Source organism: Corvus kubaryi, unplaced genomic scaffold (assembly GCF_017639235.1).
Source record: "Corvus kubaryi isolate FWS band 111438036 unplaced genomic scaffold, C.kubaryi_AGA036_p1.0 split1-65, whole genome shotgun sequence".
NCBI lineage: Eukaryota > Metazoa > Chordata > Aves > Passeriformes > Corvidae > Corvus > Corvus kubaryi.
The window spans coordinates 8,129,083-8,150,400 of record NW_024582080.1 but is presented as its reverse complement, the minus strand read 5'-3'; the positions used below and the strand labels follow the sequence as shown (position 1 = coordinate 8,150,400).

At 42.7% G+C, this 21,318-nt stretch overlaps 1 protein-coding gene across 3 annotated transcripts; it reads right to left on the bottom strand.

Annotated features, from left to right (window-relative positions):
- Positions 1 to 546: 546 nt before the first annotated feature.
- On the bottom strand, positions 547 to 20,843 carry GPR12 (G protein-coupled receptor 12). Of its 3 annotated transcripts, XR_006013795.1 has the most exons (3): positions 20,720 to 20,843; positions 1,891 to 2,140; positions 547 to 1,077 (listed from the first exon to the last, which is right to left on the bottom strand). XR_006013795.1 is itself a non-coding variant. In XM_042014235.1 (2 exons), exon 2 carries the CDS (start codon positions 20,124 to 20,126, stop codon positions 19,122 to 19,124), a length of 1,005 nt encoding a protein of 334 aa, XP_041870169.1. In that variant the 5' UTR covers positions 20,127 to 20,141; positions 20,720 to 20,843; the 3' UTR covers positions 9,694 to 19,121. The 3 variants fall into 3 exon arrangements, 2 of the variants coding, with proteins under 2 accessions (XP_041870169.1, XP_041870168.1); XM_042014235.1 differs by lacking the exons at positions 547 to 1,077; positions 1,891 to 2,140 and adding an exon at positions 9,694 to 20,141; XM_042014234.1 differs by lacking the exons at positions 547 to 1,077; positions 1,891 to 2,140 and adding an exon at positions 9,694 to 20,138.
- Positions 20,844 to 21,318: the final 475 nt, after the last annotated feature.

Sequence of the window (21,318 nt, the reverse complement as noted above, 5' to 3'; positions counted from 1 at the left end):
GCCAGTAGAGTAACCCAGGTCAGAGAGCCCCGGTTTCAATGGCAGGGAGGGACATTATTTTTTACCCTGTTTTGTGTGGGTGTATTTTTTTTCCTCCTACATGAAAAGTTAGGAAATAATGTTTTTTTTTTAAGGTGAAACCTGGCACAGTTTATAATGCACATTCTCCTGAAGACAAGCCTCCTCCCATCCTCCCTCATCCCCAGGCTAAGTGCTGACTCTCACTGGCAGCCTCACACCCTCCAAGGCTGAGTTGCTGAGTGTTTGTAGGGCACCTTCTGCTCTGTTTCAGGGTGGGTTCCCATGCCACTCAGGAGTTAGTACTCAGGGTTTCCAGTGACCAACTGCCAATGAACTGGGGTTGTTTCTCTCTGGCTGATGGAGATGGAAGCTGCCAGGTGAGCAGCTTGTGGCTGGGCAGGATGGTGGTGGGCCCATTGCAATTGGTCCAGACGGCCGATATGGAGACTTCCATCAGGTATTTTTGAGTGTGAAGGTTTCTTAAACATGCATGCAGTGTAAGTCAGGAACAAGTTCTTGCTGCAGGTTCAAGACTTTCAACGAATCTTTTCAACAGGACAAAAGCCAAAAAGCAGTTTGAACATGATTCCTAGCAAGGGGTTTTTACAAGTGGCTGGGACAGTGACAAATGAGCTGTTACTTCACTTACTCAGGTGGTTTGGTCCATTGCAAAGACAGAGCAGGGAAGAGGAATTTCTATAAACTGTGGATGTGTGGTATTTTATTCTGTTATAACAGCAAAATTGTATTATATCTAGAGATAATGCCAGACATAATAATATGGAAAATAGTATTAAGGAATATATATTAGTTTAGCAATGCACCAGCTGCCATAGAAAATGTTCCTGTCATAACCATTAGTACTTGATTAGTAATGCTGGCAGAGGCAGGATATTTTACCTCCCTTATTTTCCCCCCTGTGACTTCAGCATTGGTAGTCCTGACGACTGGAGGGTTCACTCCATCCAGAAATAGTGCAAGCTTTTCCTTGTACCTCAGTCCTCGGGAGGACAGGACGTCTTTAAGTTACTTTTGTGCTCTTGGTTCTTTTCCAGTCTGTGAATAAAAGAGTCAAACATCAAGGGAAAAATGGATCAGTCACCACCAACTAGACTGATACCCTCAAATTATTTCAAATAGAGAAATAAATAATGGTGAATTCATATTTGTGATTGATAGTTCTATTTTTTTATTTGTACTAAACACAGGTTATCTATGATTCTAAGGTGGAGGAGCAGGGTATGTTGTGCCAGGTACCCTGCAGACACAAGGTTCTGCTTTAACTCTTTCAGATGATATGGCCCTGCAGACTTGACATCTGCCTACAACTTGGGCTGGAGCTGAGTGACTGTGAGTTGTTTGGTTTCACAAAGAACATGCTTTTAATGGTACTGGAAATTTTTCCCACTGCGAATACAAATGCTAATGCTGCCTCGTGCTGTAACTCTGATCTTTCTGCTGTTCTGGTTTATCTGTTGAGTAGACTGACACACAAGTGTTAACTTTTTCTTTTAAATACTGTTTCTGCCTCTGATCTGACATAAACCCTCTGTGGGTGAATGAAGACCTTGGTGTAATTTTAATTAATTTTATTTCCAATGCTCATGTCCCAAGGCAGATCTTTTTATAATGTTTGAAATTTTAAAGTGTGTTACCTTCTGTGAGCACCCAGTGTTATGAATAATGGGGAAAATACTTAAAATTCTGAAGGACATAGTGTAAAAAGTGAAAAAAATGGCTAGGGGCCCTATTCTTTCTCTGCCCTTCCACTTTGGTAGACACCAAAGCTGTTTGTTACTGTTCAAGGCAGCAGATACCAAGAGGCAGAGAAGGAAGATCCAATGTGTAACCTGTGGAGGTTGTCAATACCTCTGCTGTGACCACGGTCGTGGATTCCTATTGTTTAACACCAGAAATGTCCACTAGATCTTTAAGCCAGACCACCAGTATTTCATAGCCTCTTTTAATTTGTCAGGCATTTATTCTTCTACTAAATCCAGTAGTTTCTGCTTGCCTCAAGCCATCCCAGCAGCTGATCTACATGTCAGGAGATAGGGATCCCCCATTTCCTAGGGAGTGTCTTCCAAGGCTTGATCTCTATCTTCCTCCTTGTTAGGAACTAAAAATAAGACAAAGAAAAATAGGTACAAATTGAATGAAGGGAAATTTAGGTTAGATATTAGGGAGAAATTTTTCACTGTGAGGGTGGTGAGACACTGGAACAGGTTGCCCAGAGAAGCTGTGGATGCCCCAACCCTGGCAGGGTTCAAGGCCAGGCTGAATATGGCCTTGAGTGACCTGGTCTGGTGGGAGGTGTCCCTGCCCATGGCAGGCGCGTTGAGACTGGTGATCTTTAAGGTCCATTCCAACCCCTTAATATTCTATGATTCTATGATAATGCTCTGTCAAGGTCTAAGCCTTCCAGATCATGGTACGGACACCCAAAGGTGTGTCTCATTCTCCATGAGAACCACAGGATAGTTCAGGTTGGCAGCGACCCCAGCAGGTCTCTGGTCCAACCTCTGTCTCAAAGCAGGGTCAGACCAGGTTGCTCAGGGTTTTGAAAACCTCCAAGAGAGATTGTACAACCTCTCTGGCCAACCTGTGCCCTTACATGGCTGTCCTGATGGGGAAATAGTTTCTTCTTATATCCAGTCTCCTCCTCACTGTTTCCCTTGGGCCTGTAGTCTCTCAGCATGCACCATGAAGATCTTGTATCCGTTGTCTTGAAAACACCCCCACAAGCTTTGCTGGGTCCTTGTGAAGCCAGATCTTCTCCAGGCTGAATGAGCCAAACTCCCCCAAACTCCCCAGGCTGTTGTGCAACCTCTGACTTACCTGTAGGGGTGTGTGTTTATAAATAAACAAACCCCTCAACATCCAAATGCAGCACAAGATGATGGCAATTTGTTGAGCAGTCTGACCTCTGTTATCTTGATGACAATTTAGGTATTATAAAGCCTTTGTAGGTAAAAGGATGGATGTCTGTATGTTTTATATAAATGTCAGAGCTTCCAAACAGTTCCTATCTAGCCATTTCATCTGCTAAATTTGATTTTATATCGAAACTCATGCATCAAGGTTGAAATCCCTTCCTCCACGCAGGTCCAAGCTGAGTCTCTCTCAGCTGCCCTGCTGGCTTCCAAGCTTTTTTTGTCTCACAGTGATCTGAAATACCATCTCCATACCTCACCAGCTACCCCGACCTCTCTTTCTCCTGATGGTGAACCAGACGAAAAGCTGAGCTATCAAAAAGTTTCCGCATTGCTTCCTGAATTCTTTTACAATGTTCACTGTAGACAAGATGAGCTCTCACATAACACAGGCACCAGCTCATCACCCCACTTATTTCTGGAACACTGTATCCCAGCCGTGATGCTGTGCACTCAAAAGCAACATCCTGCTCTTCCATTTACGCATTTGCTCTGGTTTTACCATCAGTAACAAAGCCGTAATCTCTCCTGGGCAGGATTTTGTTTCGAGTTCTGGTTCTCACAGTCAGATGCTACAGCACAGGGGCAATTATAGTGCTTGACAACTGCTGCCAGGTGGTTTTTAAATGGAGTTTTAAGGATTGCTTTTGACTCGGAAAGCTGCAAATGGCCTGTGACCTTTCTGCAGGAAATTGTACCTCTGCTGCAGTTGAACCAATGGATGCTCGTTGCAAAATACCTCTTGCGCTCCAGCTTCACCAGGAAAGAAAAGCATCTGGTAAAACCCTCTTGGAAGTGAGGCTTTTAGTAACTTTTAATGGGTCAAATAAACCTTAGGCCTCATAGGTTTTAACCTGATGCACTGCCCAGAAATTCTCAGTTGCTGTCTCTCCCGTTGTGTTTTCCCTGGCTCAGACTGGAGACATGTCTGCAGTGTGCAAGGGGAGGTGGTGCACAGTGGCCAAAGCTTCACAGAATCTGTGAAGTATCCCTATCTTTCCCTTACCCTATTACTGGAAGCCTTTCAAATTGCCAGCTCTTTTTTACACTGCTATTTGCTCCTTCAGCAGCAGAAGGCTGATGCCAGCCTGTTTTACACTCTAAGCCTGACAACAAGGCAATATTATGTTAAATTTTACAACTGCAATGTGGTGGTGCACTCTTCCAGATGATATGAGCTATTGGCAGGGGGAAATACAGGTGATGTGATGTGATGTAGCCTAGTTCAGGAGTGGAAATTGTTCAGAACTTTTAAGTAAGTGTTAAACTCACTGTAATAATTTGTTTTAGACATTAATCCCACAAATGCACAATGACAGAGAGCACTAGTCTTATCTGCCACATTCTCACAGCAAACACTTAGGGAAGCAAGAAGGAAGAGCAGCAGATATTTGTGTTTGCCACATGCTTGATATGACCTCTTTGTGCTCACGTTGCCATCTGTTGTGGAGCACTTTACATGTGTTTGTCAAGGCTTCTGTATCTTTCAAAACAAAATTGCTACTTTATCATAAATGGTCTGAACTATTCTATACATGGGCCCACCTCTCCACATATACTGACATCTTTACAGGTACTTAGCTGCTGCTTGGGATTTTTGCTGCTCATTTCCACCATGGGGGTTGGAGCCCTGCTGGCTTTTGTCTCAGAACAGCTTTCCAACAGGAAGCACTCTCCACAGTGATATAGTATCACGCAAGCTATTCACAGGGGAAACTTCACCTACGGCTGCAACACAGCTGCGACTGATGTTAAATATGGAATCCACTGATATTTTGACACAAGGGGAAGACCTGTGCTTGGGGAAGTCCTTTAATCATATGATTAAGCTGTCATCTAAATGGTGTAAAAAATAACTTCTAAGCAGAGGAAAAGGAACAGTCTTTTTGCAAATGACTGCTGAAGGTGAGGAGATTGAAAGGGACACAGAGCAGCATTTTGTTCTGTTTTTAACTTGTCTTTAATGAAACACTGTATCATTTTGTGAAGCAGCGGAAATTATGGAGATTCTGCTGTTTAGATCTCTGGAGACAGACGTGTGTGATCAATGACTGCTCATTAAAAAAGCCTCTAATAGAATCACACAGAAGCAGCAAAACACTGAAGAGAATAAGGGAAACTACTGAGTTCTGATGAATGCTTTATCTCATCTCTGAAGAAGAATGCAACGTTCCTTGGCAAGGCAAATTAAGGGTAAATGCGATGGAAAGACATTGAATTGATACGAGCTGGAAGCTAACAAGCTGCTGTGGGTCTGCTACGTACACACTCCTACAGCACAGCCCTGCTGCATGTCCACACACCCAGATAGCCAGGTGAATCTTAGAGGGAAGATGCACCATGGATGGCTGAGCAGCAAACATATCCTGGACAGGTAAATGTCTGTTCCTACACCTGCTCGCAACCTGGGATCACAGGGGAAGGAAAATCAGCCTCCCTGACCAGTGCCTGTTGCTGTCTGTCCCTCACTCTCCCCAGGCCCCAGGGATGTGGTGACCACAGCAGCAGCAAACAGCACCCCAAGGAACAGTCTCTTGGCCTCCCCTTCTGCCAGCAGAAACATCCAATTTTAGCACAGGCAGGTTGCGGCTGCCATCCGAGCAGGGCTGCCGCTGCTCCTGGGGAAGAGGCGGCTTCTGAGTGCGATTCCACAGCTGACACGCAGCTGCTGAATTGGAGCCAGCCTGAACGACCCTGTGATGGCAGACACGGGGGTTTGCAGATCTAACACCAGACACATCTATTGGCAAGGCTGACTGTATTTTTGTGAAGGCTGTGCACAAGCTGTGGCTGAATGGAAGGCAAACAAACACTTTCCAGAAAAAGCATGATGAATGAAATGGACTGAACATCAAGAAACCACACCATTTTTCTGTGACATCTTCCTAGAAGAGGGTAAAAACCCAAACCAAAACCAACCTCAGCACAGAGAGCTCCAGGGACACTAATATAGGCTGTTTAATTAAACAACAAAAACCAGATCTGTTCTATTAGTTCCCACAAAAAGCTGTAAAGGGATTGGGAATCCAGCATTGACAATAAATCCTGGAGCCCATTTGAGCAAGAAACAAGGCTGCAGAAGGATCCAAAGCATCAAGGGAGAGATGAGCTGCTGCTGTGTGGCCCTGGCTCAGCGTAACACATGCTATACCTTGCCAGGCAGTGAACTCAACCATACCTCCAGAGTAATGGAGTAAGGGAGTGTCTGCAGGCTGTGCAGGGACCAGCCCCTCCACTCCAACAGTCCCCTGCCTTTAGGCCAGGGCCAGGGGAGCGGCAGCTTGCCCTTGCTTCCCTCTGAAAGCAGTGGGGCTATCTGATCTGCTTACATGTCAGGGAGTGGTTCTTTGTTGGGCTAGACTGGCAAATAGCAAGTGCTTCCTTCTCCAGCCTGATGCCCTTGCAGATGTATGGTTTGCCATGTTGACAGTAATTTCCATGTACGTCCTTGCACTGTGTCACCAGTGGCACCACTGAGGAAAAAGCAGAAGGGGAGCTGGAGGCTGCAGCAACAGATGCCATGTGAGAGATAAGGGGGGAACAAGAACCAGCCCCCTCATGCAAAGGTGAAAGACTAGGAATAGCCAGGGGAGTGAAGGAAATCCTGAAGTTAGTTTGAGATTCTGGAATCTTCTGGCCCCACTTAGACCTGTCTAATGCCTGAAATGGGAGTTGTGAGGGCTCTTTTCCACTTCAGTTTGCCATATCCTCTGTATTCCCCTTGTAAGCAGAATGATTTGGAATGTGTTGATCCTTGTTCTGGAAACTGTGTGTTTTTGAGCTTGACAGCTCAAAATGATGATGATGGCAAACTCAATGTATCTTAGAAAATGTGTTTATATAGGCTTTCTGTCAAGCACCGTTTAAATGCCATACATCATGATAAAAATGAAGGTGAAAGCAACTCTGCTAGGCCACTGCTGGGAAGACAGTGTCCTGGTTACATTAAAATATCTTTTGCTGTCAGATAAAGAATGCCTGCATTGAAAGGCCACCAGCTTTACAGTTAGTGCAAAATACGGGGATGAAAGGCTTTGGCAGATATGAAAGAAAATCCCAATAAAATTTGCAAGCAGAATATGCTCAAGTAAGAGCCGATCTGCATGTACTACCCAAGTGCTGGTTGTAACGTGCTGTACTGCAGTGGGGTTGCTCAGCTCACATCCACATTAGAGGAATGCAAAGCAGTAACAACCCCATGGAGCACTTTTGTTATGAGGATGACATTTTGATTAGAAAAAAACTAAAAAGAAAAATTAGATTTGAGCTGCTAATTTTAGAAGCAATATTAGAGAAATGAAATACTTGGATGTGCATGATTATAGATAATTTCAAAACAACTTTAAAATGAAGGATTTCTAAAATATCTGCAAATGGCGTTGTCTTTGTCATACATGCCACATTGATGGTCTCTCCTATAACATTTTCAGCAGTGAATGTAAAATCTCCATTAACTGCACAGGCCTCACACTTTCCATAGACATCAAAGATTCACGGTATAGGACAGTGGTGAGGTAGCAGACACTCTCTGACATTCTGCTATGCCTAAGAGGACTCATAAGAATTTAGTAAGAAGGTAAAATATGCTGCTCTGTGTCCAAAAGTCTGTCCAACTCAGCAGCTCATCTCTGATGTGACTTACAGATGCTTAAATGAACCTAAGAACAGGCAGGCACACCTGGAGCGATGCAGTCAAGCATCCTTGAACTAAAGAACACTGAAACTACACTTTTTAATTTCCACTTGTGGGCCTCATATAAAGAACCTTTGTTTTGTTTACTGTAGCATGGAAATTATTTCATCTCCTGGACAGCTTTCAACTTTTTTATCCTTTTAAGCACCGTGACCATTTATTATCGGCCACATCAGTTTTCTGTTGCATACCCATTATTAACAATTCTGTTACCGTCTGCTTAGCTCCAGACTCAGCTGGCATACCTGATATCCAACCATAGTGCATAAAGCACTCTGCCATTGGCAGGAGGCACAAAGTAGTTTTCACTGCTTGGTCTAAGCATTGCCAATGCCTAAGGTTCCCAGTTAACTGTTTCCTGAGCTTCTGATACTGTGGATTGCTTCGTAAGCAGGATGTTACCTGCTCTAAACTAAAATGCAGCCAGGATATCTACCAGTTCTGTAACGTCATTAATACTTCCACCATTTTAACAGGAACTCCTTTGCAATTCTGGCTGATTACCATTAAGTTTTGGCAGGTTTTTACTATTCTATTTATTGTTTTGGTCAGCCGTTTTGCCCTCTTAATGGTAATTCCTTCTGTTAGGCTGATGCCGACACTGGGATATATGGAAGAGGCACCAACATAGAAATGTCAAGATGCTTGAACCATCCAACTCTGCTGTTCCTGGCTCATTCCTGGTCCTCCTGACTGCAGTAGCAAGTTAAACATGCACTGTATGGTCAGAACAGGTTCAGTTCATTGTCCTACTTTAGGCTCCATCAATCAAGCCCTAACTGATCCCCAAACAGCCAGGGCCAGATGATTTCAATATTGGCTTCTCCATTAGGTGAAGCATTTATCTCCCCTCCCTCTCTATTGGTATTTTTCCAATTAATTCTTATTTCTTTTCCAGTCTAGTAAAGTGGATGGCTGAAAGTTCCTAAGGGTCTATATTGTGTAGTTGTAGTCAATGTTTGTTGTAAGCAAAAAACATTTATCAAATACATTCTGGTCACCACTGTGCTGCAGTCCTTTTGCCTACAGTTTAACTGCAGAGAAACCAACTGGGTCTCTACTCCTGCACCATGATATCAATTTCTTCTTTAGACAAAACAGGTAGTGCCTACTGTCTGATGTGAGAGGTGGAGAGGACAGCTGTGTCTGGTAGAAGTAAACATCCCTAAGATCTCCTTCAGGATCCATCTGACACGCAGGACTGCAGTCCTGCATAGTATAAAGGAAGTTGCCTCACTCTTAGTCATTTACCTGGATATCAGTCACTGGCCCATTTCTTTTAGAAGCCACACTTGAATGGCTATGGTACATGATAGCCAGTCCTACGGTTAGAGATGTAACTCATTCCATCAATTTGTATGCCTGGAAAATAAGCTGGGTGTTCAAGAAAACCATTCAGACAAATTAAGATAGACATTTTACAAAAAAATTTAATTTGGAAAATGAGACAGTCGACCATTTTCTTTTAGCCTGTCTGAAACAGTCAAACTGGAAATACAGAACTGTGATTGTGCATCTGATTTTTCAGTTACTTAATTCAAGGATTAGGACCAAGCTTCTAAAAAAAAATCTAGGTTAACATAGCTTCCTACTTTCATAGTAACTTTTACCTCTCCCAGTTAATGATTGCTAACTCAAATATTAAGTATTTACATCCATTTAGCAAGATGAAATGTAGAACCTCTTATAATCCATACTGCATTTTGTTCCCCAAAACTGAGTGTGTACTACGATAATAAAAGGCAGTGTGTCAGAAGAGAGTGCAGTATAGATAAATTAACTTGAAGGTCACTCTGGCTTTCACATTCAAGAATTCCTGTTAGCTCTTCTTTCAGAGTTTTTGTCTGTAGTGCCTGGTATTTCCTTCTGCAGTGTTAGTAGATGCAGGGGATCCACAGAAGTTCACCTTAAGTTTGCACAGGTTTAGTCAGTGTCATCTGTCATCTCTTTGCACTGGAACATACTTAAATCTTGTATTTGTAGAAAGGATATAGCTTTGTTATTTGAAACAGAATGGGGAATTCAATGAAATGAAACAACCAACCATTCTTTTTTTAAAAAGGAAAATTTATTTATGGCTACATACACCACATATAAAATTAACATTTAACTGAAACATGTAATTGTTTCAATCATTTATGACTAAACACAATGTTGACTACAAAACTGTACAGTTTATATTTAGTAACCAATTCTTACAGCATAGTGCAATTGTAACATTTTATAAAGAAAATAATTTGTGCCTTTTTTAAATAAAGTGCATTAAATTACTATCTTGTTTACAACAAGAAGCTCTGTAGTTGCAATTCAAAGCTTTAAGCTTAAGGGAAACTGAGGCAAAGATGTTTCACTTCCTTTTAAAATCACTTCATACACTGGCAAGCTATGGTTCAAACTTCAACCACAGTTAAATAAACAGAAACCAAACCAAAAACATAAATTAGTATAAGAAATAACCACAGGCCCTTATGTATGAAACCAGTAATTGGTTCTCATGAAAAGCACAACATGCAGGATTTCAATCCACCTGGCTCCTAGTGGGACGTGTAGCATGAGAACTATCCTCCATGCAGATGCTTTTGCTAAAGCTTTTAGAATTCAGCACGGAACTACACTGCAGTCAGTAGTATCGAGTGTCTGCCTGAAATGTACAATGTTTCCTAGGAAAAGTTCCCTCTGAGGATTTCATGAGATGAACGTGATAAACTACAGGTTATCTTTAATTGCATTTGGCAACAAAAAATGTGGGGGTCTAGTTAGTAAGTCTAGAAAATGACAAGTGGTTCTACTAGCCCGGGGTATTCCAAATTTCATGGCCTGAAGCTAAAGACAGTTTACAGTGTTATTTCAGAGGCACACTTATAGCACTTATCCTATGAAATTCCATTCGTAAACGCATTTACAATCAACTTTTGTAGATTTTGGCTGTGACAGTAAAGCTCAGACCAAACAAAGGAGGACTTTAGCCCCAAAGAGGAAAAACCTATAGACATCAAAATGGATAGAGGTGTAATTTGTCTCTCTCTAGAAACAATGACAAAACCAAGAATGCCCATTTCCTTTGGTTGGCCCTGGCTGAGGCCCAACAGGAAAGTCTGTACTCTTCTCCTCTTCCATACATATATGAGACTGCTATCAGCTTCAACCATAAAATGTATTTGAGCACATGCAAATAACCCTAAAGACTGCCTATTTTGCTGTATGTGTATCACAGGCAATTTAACTGCCGCTTCAGCTGCAATCCTCATTCCACACTTTTGGCACAAATCACACACACTGCTCCTGCATTCTGGAAAAGTGCATTTTCTTCCTAGCGGGACCAGCCTGACTTCAGAAGCAGATTGCTGTACCTTCAGCTGCTCGGCTCTGGGATAGCTGCCGTGTAAAAAGCTGTGTGCTGGAGCGTGCTAACTCCCAGCAACCACTTACCCTCCTCCTCCTAGACTAAGGAAAGTCTCTCTGCTTACACTGAGAGGGTGATACAAAAGAAAAGAGCTCCAGTTTGCCTGGAATGTGGTTGAAGAAGGCTCCCTACTTTCTGTCACACCTTCAGAAAGCTCTGTGCTGAGAGCAGAGCTCCCTTCCAAACCCACCATGCTGTGACCTGTGACCAACACTGCAGAAACACCTCACCTCTCTGCTCTTTTCTCGTGAGCCCTCTGGGGCAGAGGCACCATGAGGTGGACTGAGTGTTGCTCATATATTGAGGGACTACACTGTCAGAGGGCAACCAAAGAGTGGCAACACAAAAACCTATGGATGTGGCACAACTGCTCACACTCCACGGGGACACAACCTTTTGTCCTTTTCTGGATGTATTTCAATTTTTGAAGGGCCAGGTCATGCTGCTTTCATTTGCATACTATAAAATATCTCTTCCCTGAAAGCAGGGGAAGCCAAATTCCTGATTATTTTGATGGGTTTAATCTTAGTGAACACTGAAGTAAGAGGAAAATTCTATGGGACCATAAGTAATCAGTGCATTAGAGCTCTACACCTTGGCCCTAGATCTTAGAGGTCCTAGACCTTTTTCCCAGAAAACCCCTGAAGCATATATGTATTTTGTGTGCCCTTTAAAAATGAATGCGTAAATTTTTTTAGAAACTCTAATATTCCCCAGGTGAGCATCAGGCAGTGAGAAATGTCCACCTGTGTCCCATGACTGTGTGGAATCATGATCTGGGCAGTCCTGTTAAAGGACTGTTTAAGTTAAAGACAGAGTTTACAGCGTTATTTCAGAGGCACATTTATAGCACCTATGCACCAAAGCACCTATGAAAGACAGAAAAAGAGTGAGAGACAAAAGGGAACAATGTGTGGATAAAGATGTAACTGCTCTGTAGGCCCATGCTTGTGACAAATATCTTTCCTGAGTTCTATACCACCTGCGGTCATAGAACACATTCCTGTAATCTCAAAGCTGGCAGTGGGATTTGTCCAAATTAAAGCCATGATAATTTGCTTCCCCTCCCAAACCTCTAGCCTGTCTTTGTTTGTCGAAATATCAATTACTGCTGGATCTTTCAGTGTTTGTAAGACTCATGCAAGTTGGGCAATATTTTTCTTTGATCATAAGAAACTGCCTCAGCAAAGAGGTTACACTTTAACCACATCCACAACGAAGGTATAGAGTATGATATATGGCGTGTCATACATATAAAAAGTAACTTAATTAATTGTAATCATTATGTATGTGTATATATATATATAATATTTAAGTATGTAATTATGCTATTTAAAAGTGATAGCTCATCATACTTAATCAAGTTAATGGCATACTAAAATATTCTGTTTCTCTACTCAGCACGTAATAAAACTAGTATGTTAAACCTGGACATAGGTATTTCCTTTTAAGAATGAGTTTATACTTGAAAGAAAAAATAAAACCTCTATTTTGCTGGCTTCTATTTCTTCAAAGTGGAAGCCCCCTCCATATTCTAAGGTAAATCATTGCAGGATGCAGTCTTCAGCATGTGCAGTTAGTACTGGCTTGCTTTTTCCTACAGAAACCAGGAGTAGGCCTGTGGACATCATGGTAGACCATATGGTTGGGATCAAATGGTTAGAGGAAAAAGAATACTACCAGCGTAAAAAAACCAGTAGCAGTACACTTGCTTTCCCTCCCCACAGGTGAATCAGATATTTCCTGTACAAGGCAAATGCTCACTTAAGTTGTTCAATGAAAAAGGACTGCTGATATATTTGAAAGGGTTATAACAAACTATTAAAAACTTTGTCTATCAGCTTTTTCCTAGGAATGCACCACTGTACTTATGAGGCTGGAAAAAACCTTTACAATCATTGAGTCTGCAAACCAATGCCTGCCTTGAAACAAAAAGGACTGCACCAGACATCTTACTGCCGGGGGCTGCAATGGTGGGGACGTGAAGGAGAAAAAAAAATAACCCAACCTCTAATCCTATGGCCACCAGTTAAAATAGTAATACTCCACACTTGTAATTCAAGGAAGCCCCCAAATGTGCAATGAATGTCCGTAAGTACTCCATGCTTTTTAGAAAGGTCTGGGCTACTTAGAGATATCAGATAACTAAATCAGTTCATCAGTTCTGGGACATAACACACTTTCCCCTACCTGGGAGGGGGAAACGTAATACTACCTTGTCCAATTGAACATCTGGCATGTCAGCAAGTGTGTAAAAATTGCCTTGGCATATGTAAAGTGCAAAACAAAGGCTTGGGGAGGTGAGGACAATTTCTTTAAAAGCTAATTCAAGGAGTTTATGACAGCAACTGTAACTGATCATTGTTTTAAAATGAGTTTTACTCTCGCAACCTATTTACAAAGAATCTCCACTGGAAAAGTCTCCCCCCGTCCTTTCCATGGGGCACTGAATTAGTTGGCATCACAGGAGTGACACACTAATTAATTGCAATATGGTTTCATCTAACCTACATTCAGGTTTGGTTTTTTCCCTTCTCTTTTATAAGAAGTTAACAGTGAAATGTGCAACTCTTTCTTCTTGGGGGGCTTACAAGATCACAACAATTTTGTGAATAAACTGCAGCATGGACTTTTTTAGTGCAAAGGCATATTGTTTTCAAAGAAACATTTACTACAAAGGTACAGGCTTAGCTGCTCCCCAAAAGAAACAGAAATACATAATGACTTACTGTAAAACAATCTTCTGGTGGTCCCACTTTGAATTTTCAGTATTTTTCCACAAAAACCCTCTTCTGATTTCAAGTGGAGCCATGCAAGACTGTGCTAACAAGAAAAGTAATAATCTGAATAAAATATGGAAAATATTTTCAAGGAAGGTGGGCCTCACTTCTGATCATATCTCCTCTCTGCTCTCTGAACATCCCTCAAGAGGGGCAGCTGTACTGCCAGCCTCAAGGACACAGGACTGCTGCACCACACCCCAGAACAGGCACAGCCCCAGGGCCCTCCCAGGTGCTCTGTGTACCTCGGGTAAGGTTCCAAATGGACAGTTCAAAATAACCTTCTCACAGGGGATGCATTTATTCAAGCATCCTTCCTGGCCAAGCTCAAGCACCGAGTGACTGAACCTGGCTGCCATAAAGGCTTCCATCTCTCATCTTTCCTCATCCACTTAATATGAAAGCAGATATCCGTGCAGTTCATCCAGATTTCTGATCCATTAAAAGGAACTGCACATTCTTGATCTGAAGAAGAGAGAAGCACCCAGTTTTAAGGGGTAATTTCCTCTTGTACCAAAAAACTATTTCCAGAGAGGAGACTTTTCAAGTTTATTGGGAGTACCATCATTCTTTTACTGACAGATGAGGGAGATACACATGCCTAATTTATCTTTCCTGACCTATTGCTTATTCATGAGATATAAATTATACCACTCCCTTTTAGTTCCCTATAAGCAGTGACTGAGGGATCTTACTTTTTCTCCATTGAACATCTCTGGACAATCGCTAAGCCAATCTAGAACTGTTCAGTATCTCAGATAAAATTACAGGATAGCTGGTGGGTTTTTAAATAGCAACTACTCTGTCCAATTCTTATTTTTATTTATTTATTGTACATAGAAAAACCAGACCAAATATATAGTTTCTCTTCATAAAAGTCAGGGTCAACATTCTGAAAACATTGTTCTGAATGTTACAGAACCACCTTTTTTTTTAAAGTAATGAGTGTGTAGTTATGCTTCAGGGGCTTGATTTGTAGCAATGCTATTTTATCCCAACTTCCAGTCACACAGCAGGTTGCTTATCACCTTGGGGAAATGAAGTCACATGTATTTTATTTTTAAAAGCTAAAAAATCCCTAAGAAAATGAGGCAAGAGAATAATAGCTCTTTGGGGACAGCATGAGCCCTGGTATAAGCCAAAGTTCACTGCTGTCCATGGAGGAGTTTTAGTGACTCCAAGATGCCTCAAGGCTGGTCCCTGAACACTAAAGGATGGATGCAATTGCTGAGTGTCCATGGCAGGAAGATACAGCAGCAGTATCAGGCCTTTCAGCTTGCTTCCAAAGAGCCTGGGTATTGGTAGGGGTTTTCTCCACTGGTATCATAAACAAGCTGTCTTCAGAATGGGCTAGCACCATTTATCATAGCCATCTTGATGAGCATGACAAATTCGGGTATTCCTGGGATTAAGTTACAACTGGAAATCCTGAACACTATTAATTTATCCACAGAATGCTGTACAACTAAATGCCAAACAATGAAAAGAATAAAACTCCCCACTGCAGTATATAATTCTTTCAGCAAATAGCACAAATTCAGGATCCAAGAATTAAGGTAAAATGTTATTGCTGTGTAATTCTATTCAGGAATTCAATGATTACAAAACAAATCAACCAGAAATAATGTCCCACATCGGTCTGATAGCATCTGCTTAACAAAGGAAGACTTACGCTTACTGAAAGTTCTTATGCAAGTTACTTTTTTTTTGTCTAAAATATATATTGCTTCCTCTCTATTGCTCTGAGTTTATTCAGCAATTTATAGTATCCACATCATGGAGGATTTTATTGCTCTTGTGCTAAAAACATATTTCTCCTTATTGCTGAAATACTACTATTGGGGGAAACGGTTTAAAAAAAAAAAAAGAAAAAAAAAGAAGACAATTTTAAAAAATCCTCTCCCAAGCTTTGAGGATAAATGTATACCTAAATAAAGTTTTCCCATCAGGATACAACATGTTATTAACTTTGGGTCAAGTGTGTTAATAAATAAACACGAACTTCTATTCTTTAAACCAAATTACGTGTTAAAAAACCCCCAATCTTTTGTCATTACAAAGGAGATATGAAAGCGACTTCACTGTACACAGAATGGTGAATCTAATCCCCCTGGTTTTATGCACTGTTGTCCTTTGATGGGACAACAAAATATCAGAAACTGCAAATTGGCTGGATTTCTGCCAGTTTCAGGAGGGCCTTGGATGGATCTGGCATCTCACCATACAGAACGGGGGCCTCCCCTGTCATTCTGAGGGGACAGCAGAGAGTTGCTTAATTCTGCAGGGTCTGAAAGGTCACTGGCTGTCAAGCACTTCTTCTGTGCAAGTGAGGTAGGCAGCTTTGTACCCACAGCTCTGCCCCTATTTCCCAGAGCTCAGTCAGAGGTGTGTTATGTAGCACCCATCCCAGTGCTGCAGACCATGGTAAAGTTTGGCCAGACTGCAAAGTTTTGAGCTGCAGGCAAACCTATGTCATTGACTTTCAGTAGGATTTTCTGGCCTATACTGCACAGTCTCAATTTAAGAACATATTTCTGGAAGAGGCAAAATCCTCACTGGAGGTCACAGCAGTAGCTTGGGAGGCAGAATCATGTTTCTCATCTGTTTGTGGTGGAAGGTAACCATGCACAACTCCTCACACAAGGGCAAATCACATCCCTATGAGCTAGCTTTGTGGGATTGCTATAATTAATCCTTCTTTCCTCCGTTTGACTTGCTCTGCTCCTCAGGAGAGAAGCTTCCAATTACAAATCTCTCTGCTCTGGCACAAGGAAGAGGTCGGCTCCCCCGGCACACTGGAGAGCCTCTGCGGAATTGAGCAGCCTGTAGAGTGAGGAAGATGACAAGGACACGAGGTGAAACAGCATGAGAAGAGGAGACAACATTATCTCCCTCTGTGCTGTTTTTCTCTGGCTTCCCTACCACACAGGTGTTGCCTAGAGAAAAACACTAATGCCTGTGAGGTTATCCAAGAGGATGAGAACAGGTCTGCATAAGGAAAACAACAGTTGCCCTCAGGACTGAATTTTCCTCACAGTTGTAGCTGCTCATCTTCATCATACTTTTAGCAATTTGATACATAAGAACAAACAAGGGAAAAAGCAGGGGGAGCAAAGTTTGCATGACTTTAACTCATTTTTTCTTTTAAAAGTACCATCCTACATTACTTAGCCTCTCTACATTATTCATCTCATGACTTTTACTGCCATTATTTCCCAACAGTTTGCATACTTGCAAAACTGCACACATTTGTAGCATGGATATTTATGAAGTATTTCTTATACAAAAAATTGAAACAAAATTCAATGACTAGAGTTTCAGTATCATTCATAAGTAGATGAAGAACACCAATACCCTACACTGAGCAGAGGTTATAGTCTTAACTTTGCTGAGCATCTGTAAATCACAGGGAAGCCAGGGGAGCTTCAAATTCACAGCTCTACTGGGTCATGCCATGCAATTATTAAACTAATCAGATAACCAAGTAAAAACCAAATATCATGAAGGTTGAACCAAATAAATAATGGAATTTAAACGCAGCATTGCAACTAAAATTAATTATTGCTCATAAAAATCTCTACAGAGCCTTGTTTACAGACAACTCACATTTGAGATTCAGCTTTGTGTATAGCATATGATTCTTAACGTCACAGAAACTTTGCCACAAAAAGCTACAGTCATCCAGATGTCCACATGAAAAGGACAGATTCCATTTGGAAAAATCCAGACCAGCAGCACAGTTGTCTCTACTATCTCTACTACACAGGTATATTTTTTCATTGAACTGTAAATATTGCTATTTTTACATTTGAGTTTTGGATTTTTTTTTTTTTTAATGGAAGGTACTGAAGCAACAATACAATATGCAGACTTTGACATTCAAGGGAGTATAACCTCCTACTGATGCCAGGGCATGAACACACTGAGCTCCCATCAACACTAATGGAAGCAGTACTCTAAACTCCCATGCGCTGACATGAGGGTACACCGTAAGTTTCACGAAGACAAGTGCCAGGAAGATTTTCTCTCTGACAATCAAGTCTTCAAATCAGAAAACAATGCTTTATTTCTAGTGCATTCTAATGTGGCTTCAGTGGAAGGTTAGAAGCAGTTTGAAATTTAACCATTCACGAGAGGAAGCTCTGCTTTCTAGACCAGCACTATAATGAAGTCCTATAATTAAGTGAACTGACGTGTGTACAGTGCAAAGAATGAAACTTCCAGAAAAGGAGAAAACACTGTTTCATCTTGCAGTTCTGGTTGCATATAACTTTGAACCAGATATGCTTTGAGAATTTATAAATGTTGGTATTTAAAATTACATAGGAGAACAGTGAAAACAAATGGTAATAGTTTTGACTTGATAACAAATGTAGGGGAACCATTTCACGTAGTGCTAAAAACGTGCTGCACACAATTTGTAGGTTGTTTTATGAAACATTTCTTATACTCTTCTGAAAAGATAAACTTGTCTGAGAAACCTAGTTTTCAATCTATTACAAATGCATAGCCGAAAGAGGCCATATTATTTCATCAATTTCAAAGATACCCCTGTCAGTTTTAAAATCAACAGCATAGCTCCAATGTCCAACATGCAAGTGAAAACATACGTCTGACTTTTGAAAAGGAAAGCAACGCATATCTCTTGCTTTAACACCCAGCCACATGAGAGAACAGGTAACTCTTGAAAACAATTGTCAACCTAATTCATGCTGAGATGTAAAATAAAAAGCTGCACAAATACTTTCTCACTTAGAGCAAATTTGTTGCACTGAGATTATTACAATAAATACCATATAAATCAGTACAATTGGCCATTATTTTGAAGAGTATTCTCATGATATACAGATGGGGTAACAGGACTTGGTTTGGTTTTTTTTTCCATTTTAAAAAAAATTAAAGAGGAAAAAATATCCTAACAACAGATTGTAACATGCAGTATAACTAAACTCAATCACCTAAATGATTTTAAAGAAGTGTGCTATTTCAATCTAATTTTAATTAGAAAACTTAATGTAAAATCATGGCAAACATGGCAAAGTCTGGGTAATATGACAAAAAGGACCCTGAGCAACATCATAAGTCTGTAAGAACACTGATTATTTTGATTTTGGAAATCTTCCTTAAACCACTTGATTGATTTCGGTCGCTGGGGTTTTCTGTTTACAAAAAGGTCCGTCCATCCTGTGGTTTTTATGTGAACCCATCACACACCATTTAATGAATGCATCTAAACCAAAGACAGAATGTCTGGAAAGTAACATGTTAAGGAGCGTCCTCCTGGCTGCCAATCAGACATCACTGGGTGATCTTGCCCTCTGAGACAGGTTAGAAGGAATACAACCACAACAGACGAGCCAAAGTGCTTTCTGTATCTCCTGGTTTCTAAAAGCATATATTACAGGATTGATGATGGAATTGTAGGTAGCTGGCAGGAGGGTGGCATAGGTGTATATAGAAGGATAGGTGTAATCTGCTATTAAAGAATAGAGCGTAAAAGGCATCCAGCAAGCAGCAAAAGTCCCCAAAATAATGGCCAAAGTAGACACTCCTTTTCGGGTGGTCACATAGTGGGAAGTGGCCAGGAAATGGTGTTGCAAGGCAATCTGATGGGCATGGCGCATCACAATTTTACAGATCTGAATGTAGAGCTGCAGCATGAGGGCAAACATAAGCAAGAAAGAGACCGAAAGGACAGCTGCATTATTTTTAGTGAGTGGTCTGATAACACTGCAGGTGGATTCATCTCTGAGGCAGTTCCAGCCCATTACAGGCAGCAGTCCAATACAGATAGATGCTCCCCAGAGCAATATAAGCATGACATAGGTAAAAGTGACAGTCCTCTCTGAATTGTAAGTCAGAGCATAATACAGGGAGAGGTAACGATCAACAGTGATAGCCAGCAAGCTGCCAACAGATGCTGAGAAAGAGGCAACAATCAGTCCAATCGTAACCAGTTTCGTAGCTTCTGACTGCAGAAGGTAGGCAAAAACAAAATTGATGATCAATCCAATGCCTGCTAAGAGATCTGCCAGCGCCAGGCTGCCTATCAGGAGGAACATGGGGGCGCGAAGACTGGGATTATGGAAAATGATCAGAACCACAACGGCATTTTCGCAGGAGATAAGGGTCCCTGAAGTACACAAGACAATGTCCCAGGGGTTTACCAAAAGCTCTGGCTTAGGGTCTACGGCAGGAACCAGGGAGGAGCCTGCAGCTGAGGCATTCTCTGTAGAGCTGGCTTCTATATGATCCTGAGGCAGCCAGCTCAAATTAACCTTCAGATCTTCATTCATTTTAACCCCTGTCTTCTTCAACAGAAAGACATTATTTTTAATGTTCAGCCACAGCACTGGATACATCACCCCCCGGAGCATGCAACGCCCTAGACAGGAACACCAGCCCGATGTGCAGGCAGGCACTTGTTACATAAATGTGACAATAGAAAATAAAAACAAAAACGGGGGATGGGGGAGGATATTTTAAACTGCCCGAGATTATCCTCCAAGGGACCGATGCACGAAGGCTGAGTGATCCTTAGGGTAACCTGCACAGGGAAGGAGGCACGGGCACGGGAGGCAACCCATAAAGCAGCTAAAGCTCCCTTTAAGCGCCGCAATTTGGGGTGGGGGCCGGCTGCGGGGCGGCGTAAACCCCGCTCTCCTGCAGCCGCGATTTGAACGCGGGATTATTTCTGGTCACGGAGGGAGCGGACAGGATGAGGAAGGAGGAGGGGAAGGGGAATATCTTTCACCGACCCCCAGTGAGGAAACCCCGCCCGGGCTCGGGGGAGAGTGGGGCGATATCCTCTGAGAACTTACAAACTCGACGCGGACACCACACACACACACCCCCACCCCGACCCCACGCACGCCCAGCGGCGGTTCACCTGGGCTGTCCCCCGGCGGGTCGGAGGAAGGATGGAGGAAGGAAGGAGGAGGAGGAGGACGAGGCACGGAGGGGTCGCCGCGGTCCCTTCCAGGCGCCAGCGGGGCCGGCGCGGCGCGGGGGGGGGGGGGGGGGGGCCCGAAGGCGCAGCGCAGGTGCGCGCCCCCCGCGCGCGCGCGCGCAGGGCGTGTGCGTGTCCCTGTGTGCGAGGGAGGGAGTGTGAGGGAGGGGGCGGGGGCGCGCCTCGTGCGCGCGCGCCTGCGCAGGTGCGCGCGGGGGAGGCGGTGAGGGGGGAAAAGGGGGCGGACGCCCCCGGCCCGGTCCCCCGCCCCCGAGGGACCGCCGAGCCCAGCCCTGCGGCCGGGGCGTCCCGCCGGCCACCGGAGAGATGCCCCTCGCTGCTCTGCAGGGACCAGCCGGCTTCTCCCTTGCAGCAAGAGCCTCCCGGAATTATTTAAATGAAAATTGTACTGTGGGGGTAGCCAAGTGCTGGCGGCACGGGTTTGCCCAAAGAGGTTGTGGTGTCTCTGCCCCTGGAGGTAACTCAAAAGCTGATGACATCGCCGTCCCTGGTAGTGTTTGAGGCCAGGTTGAATCGGG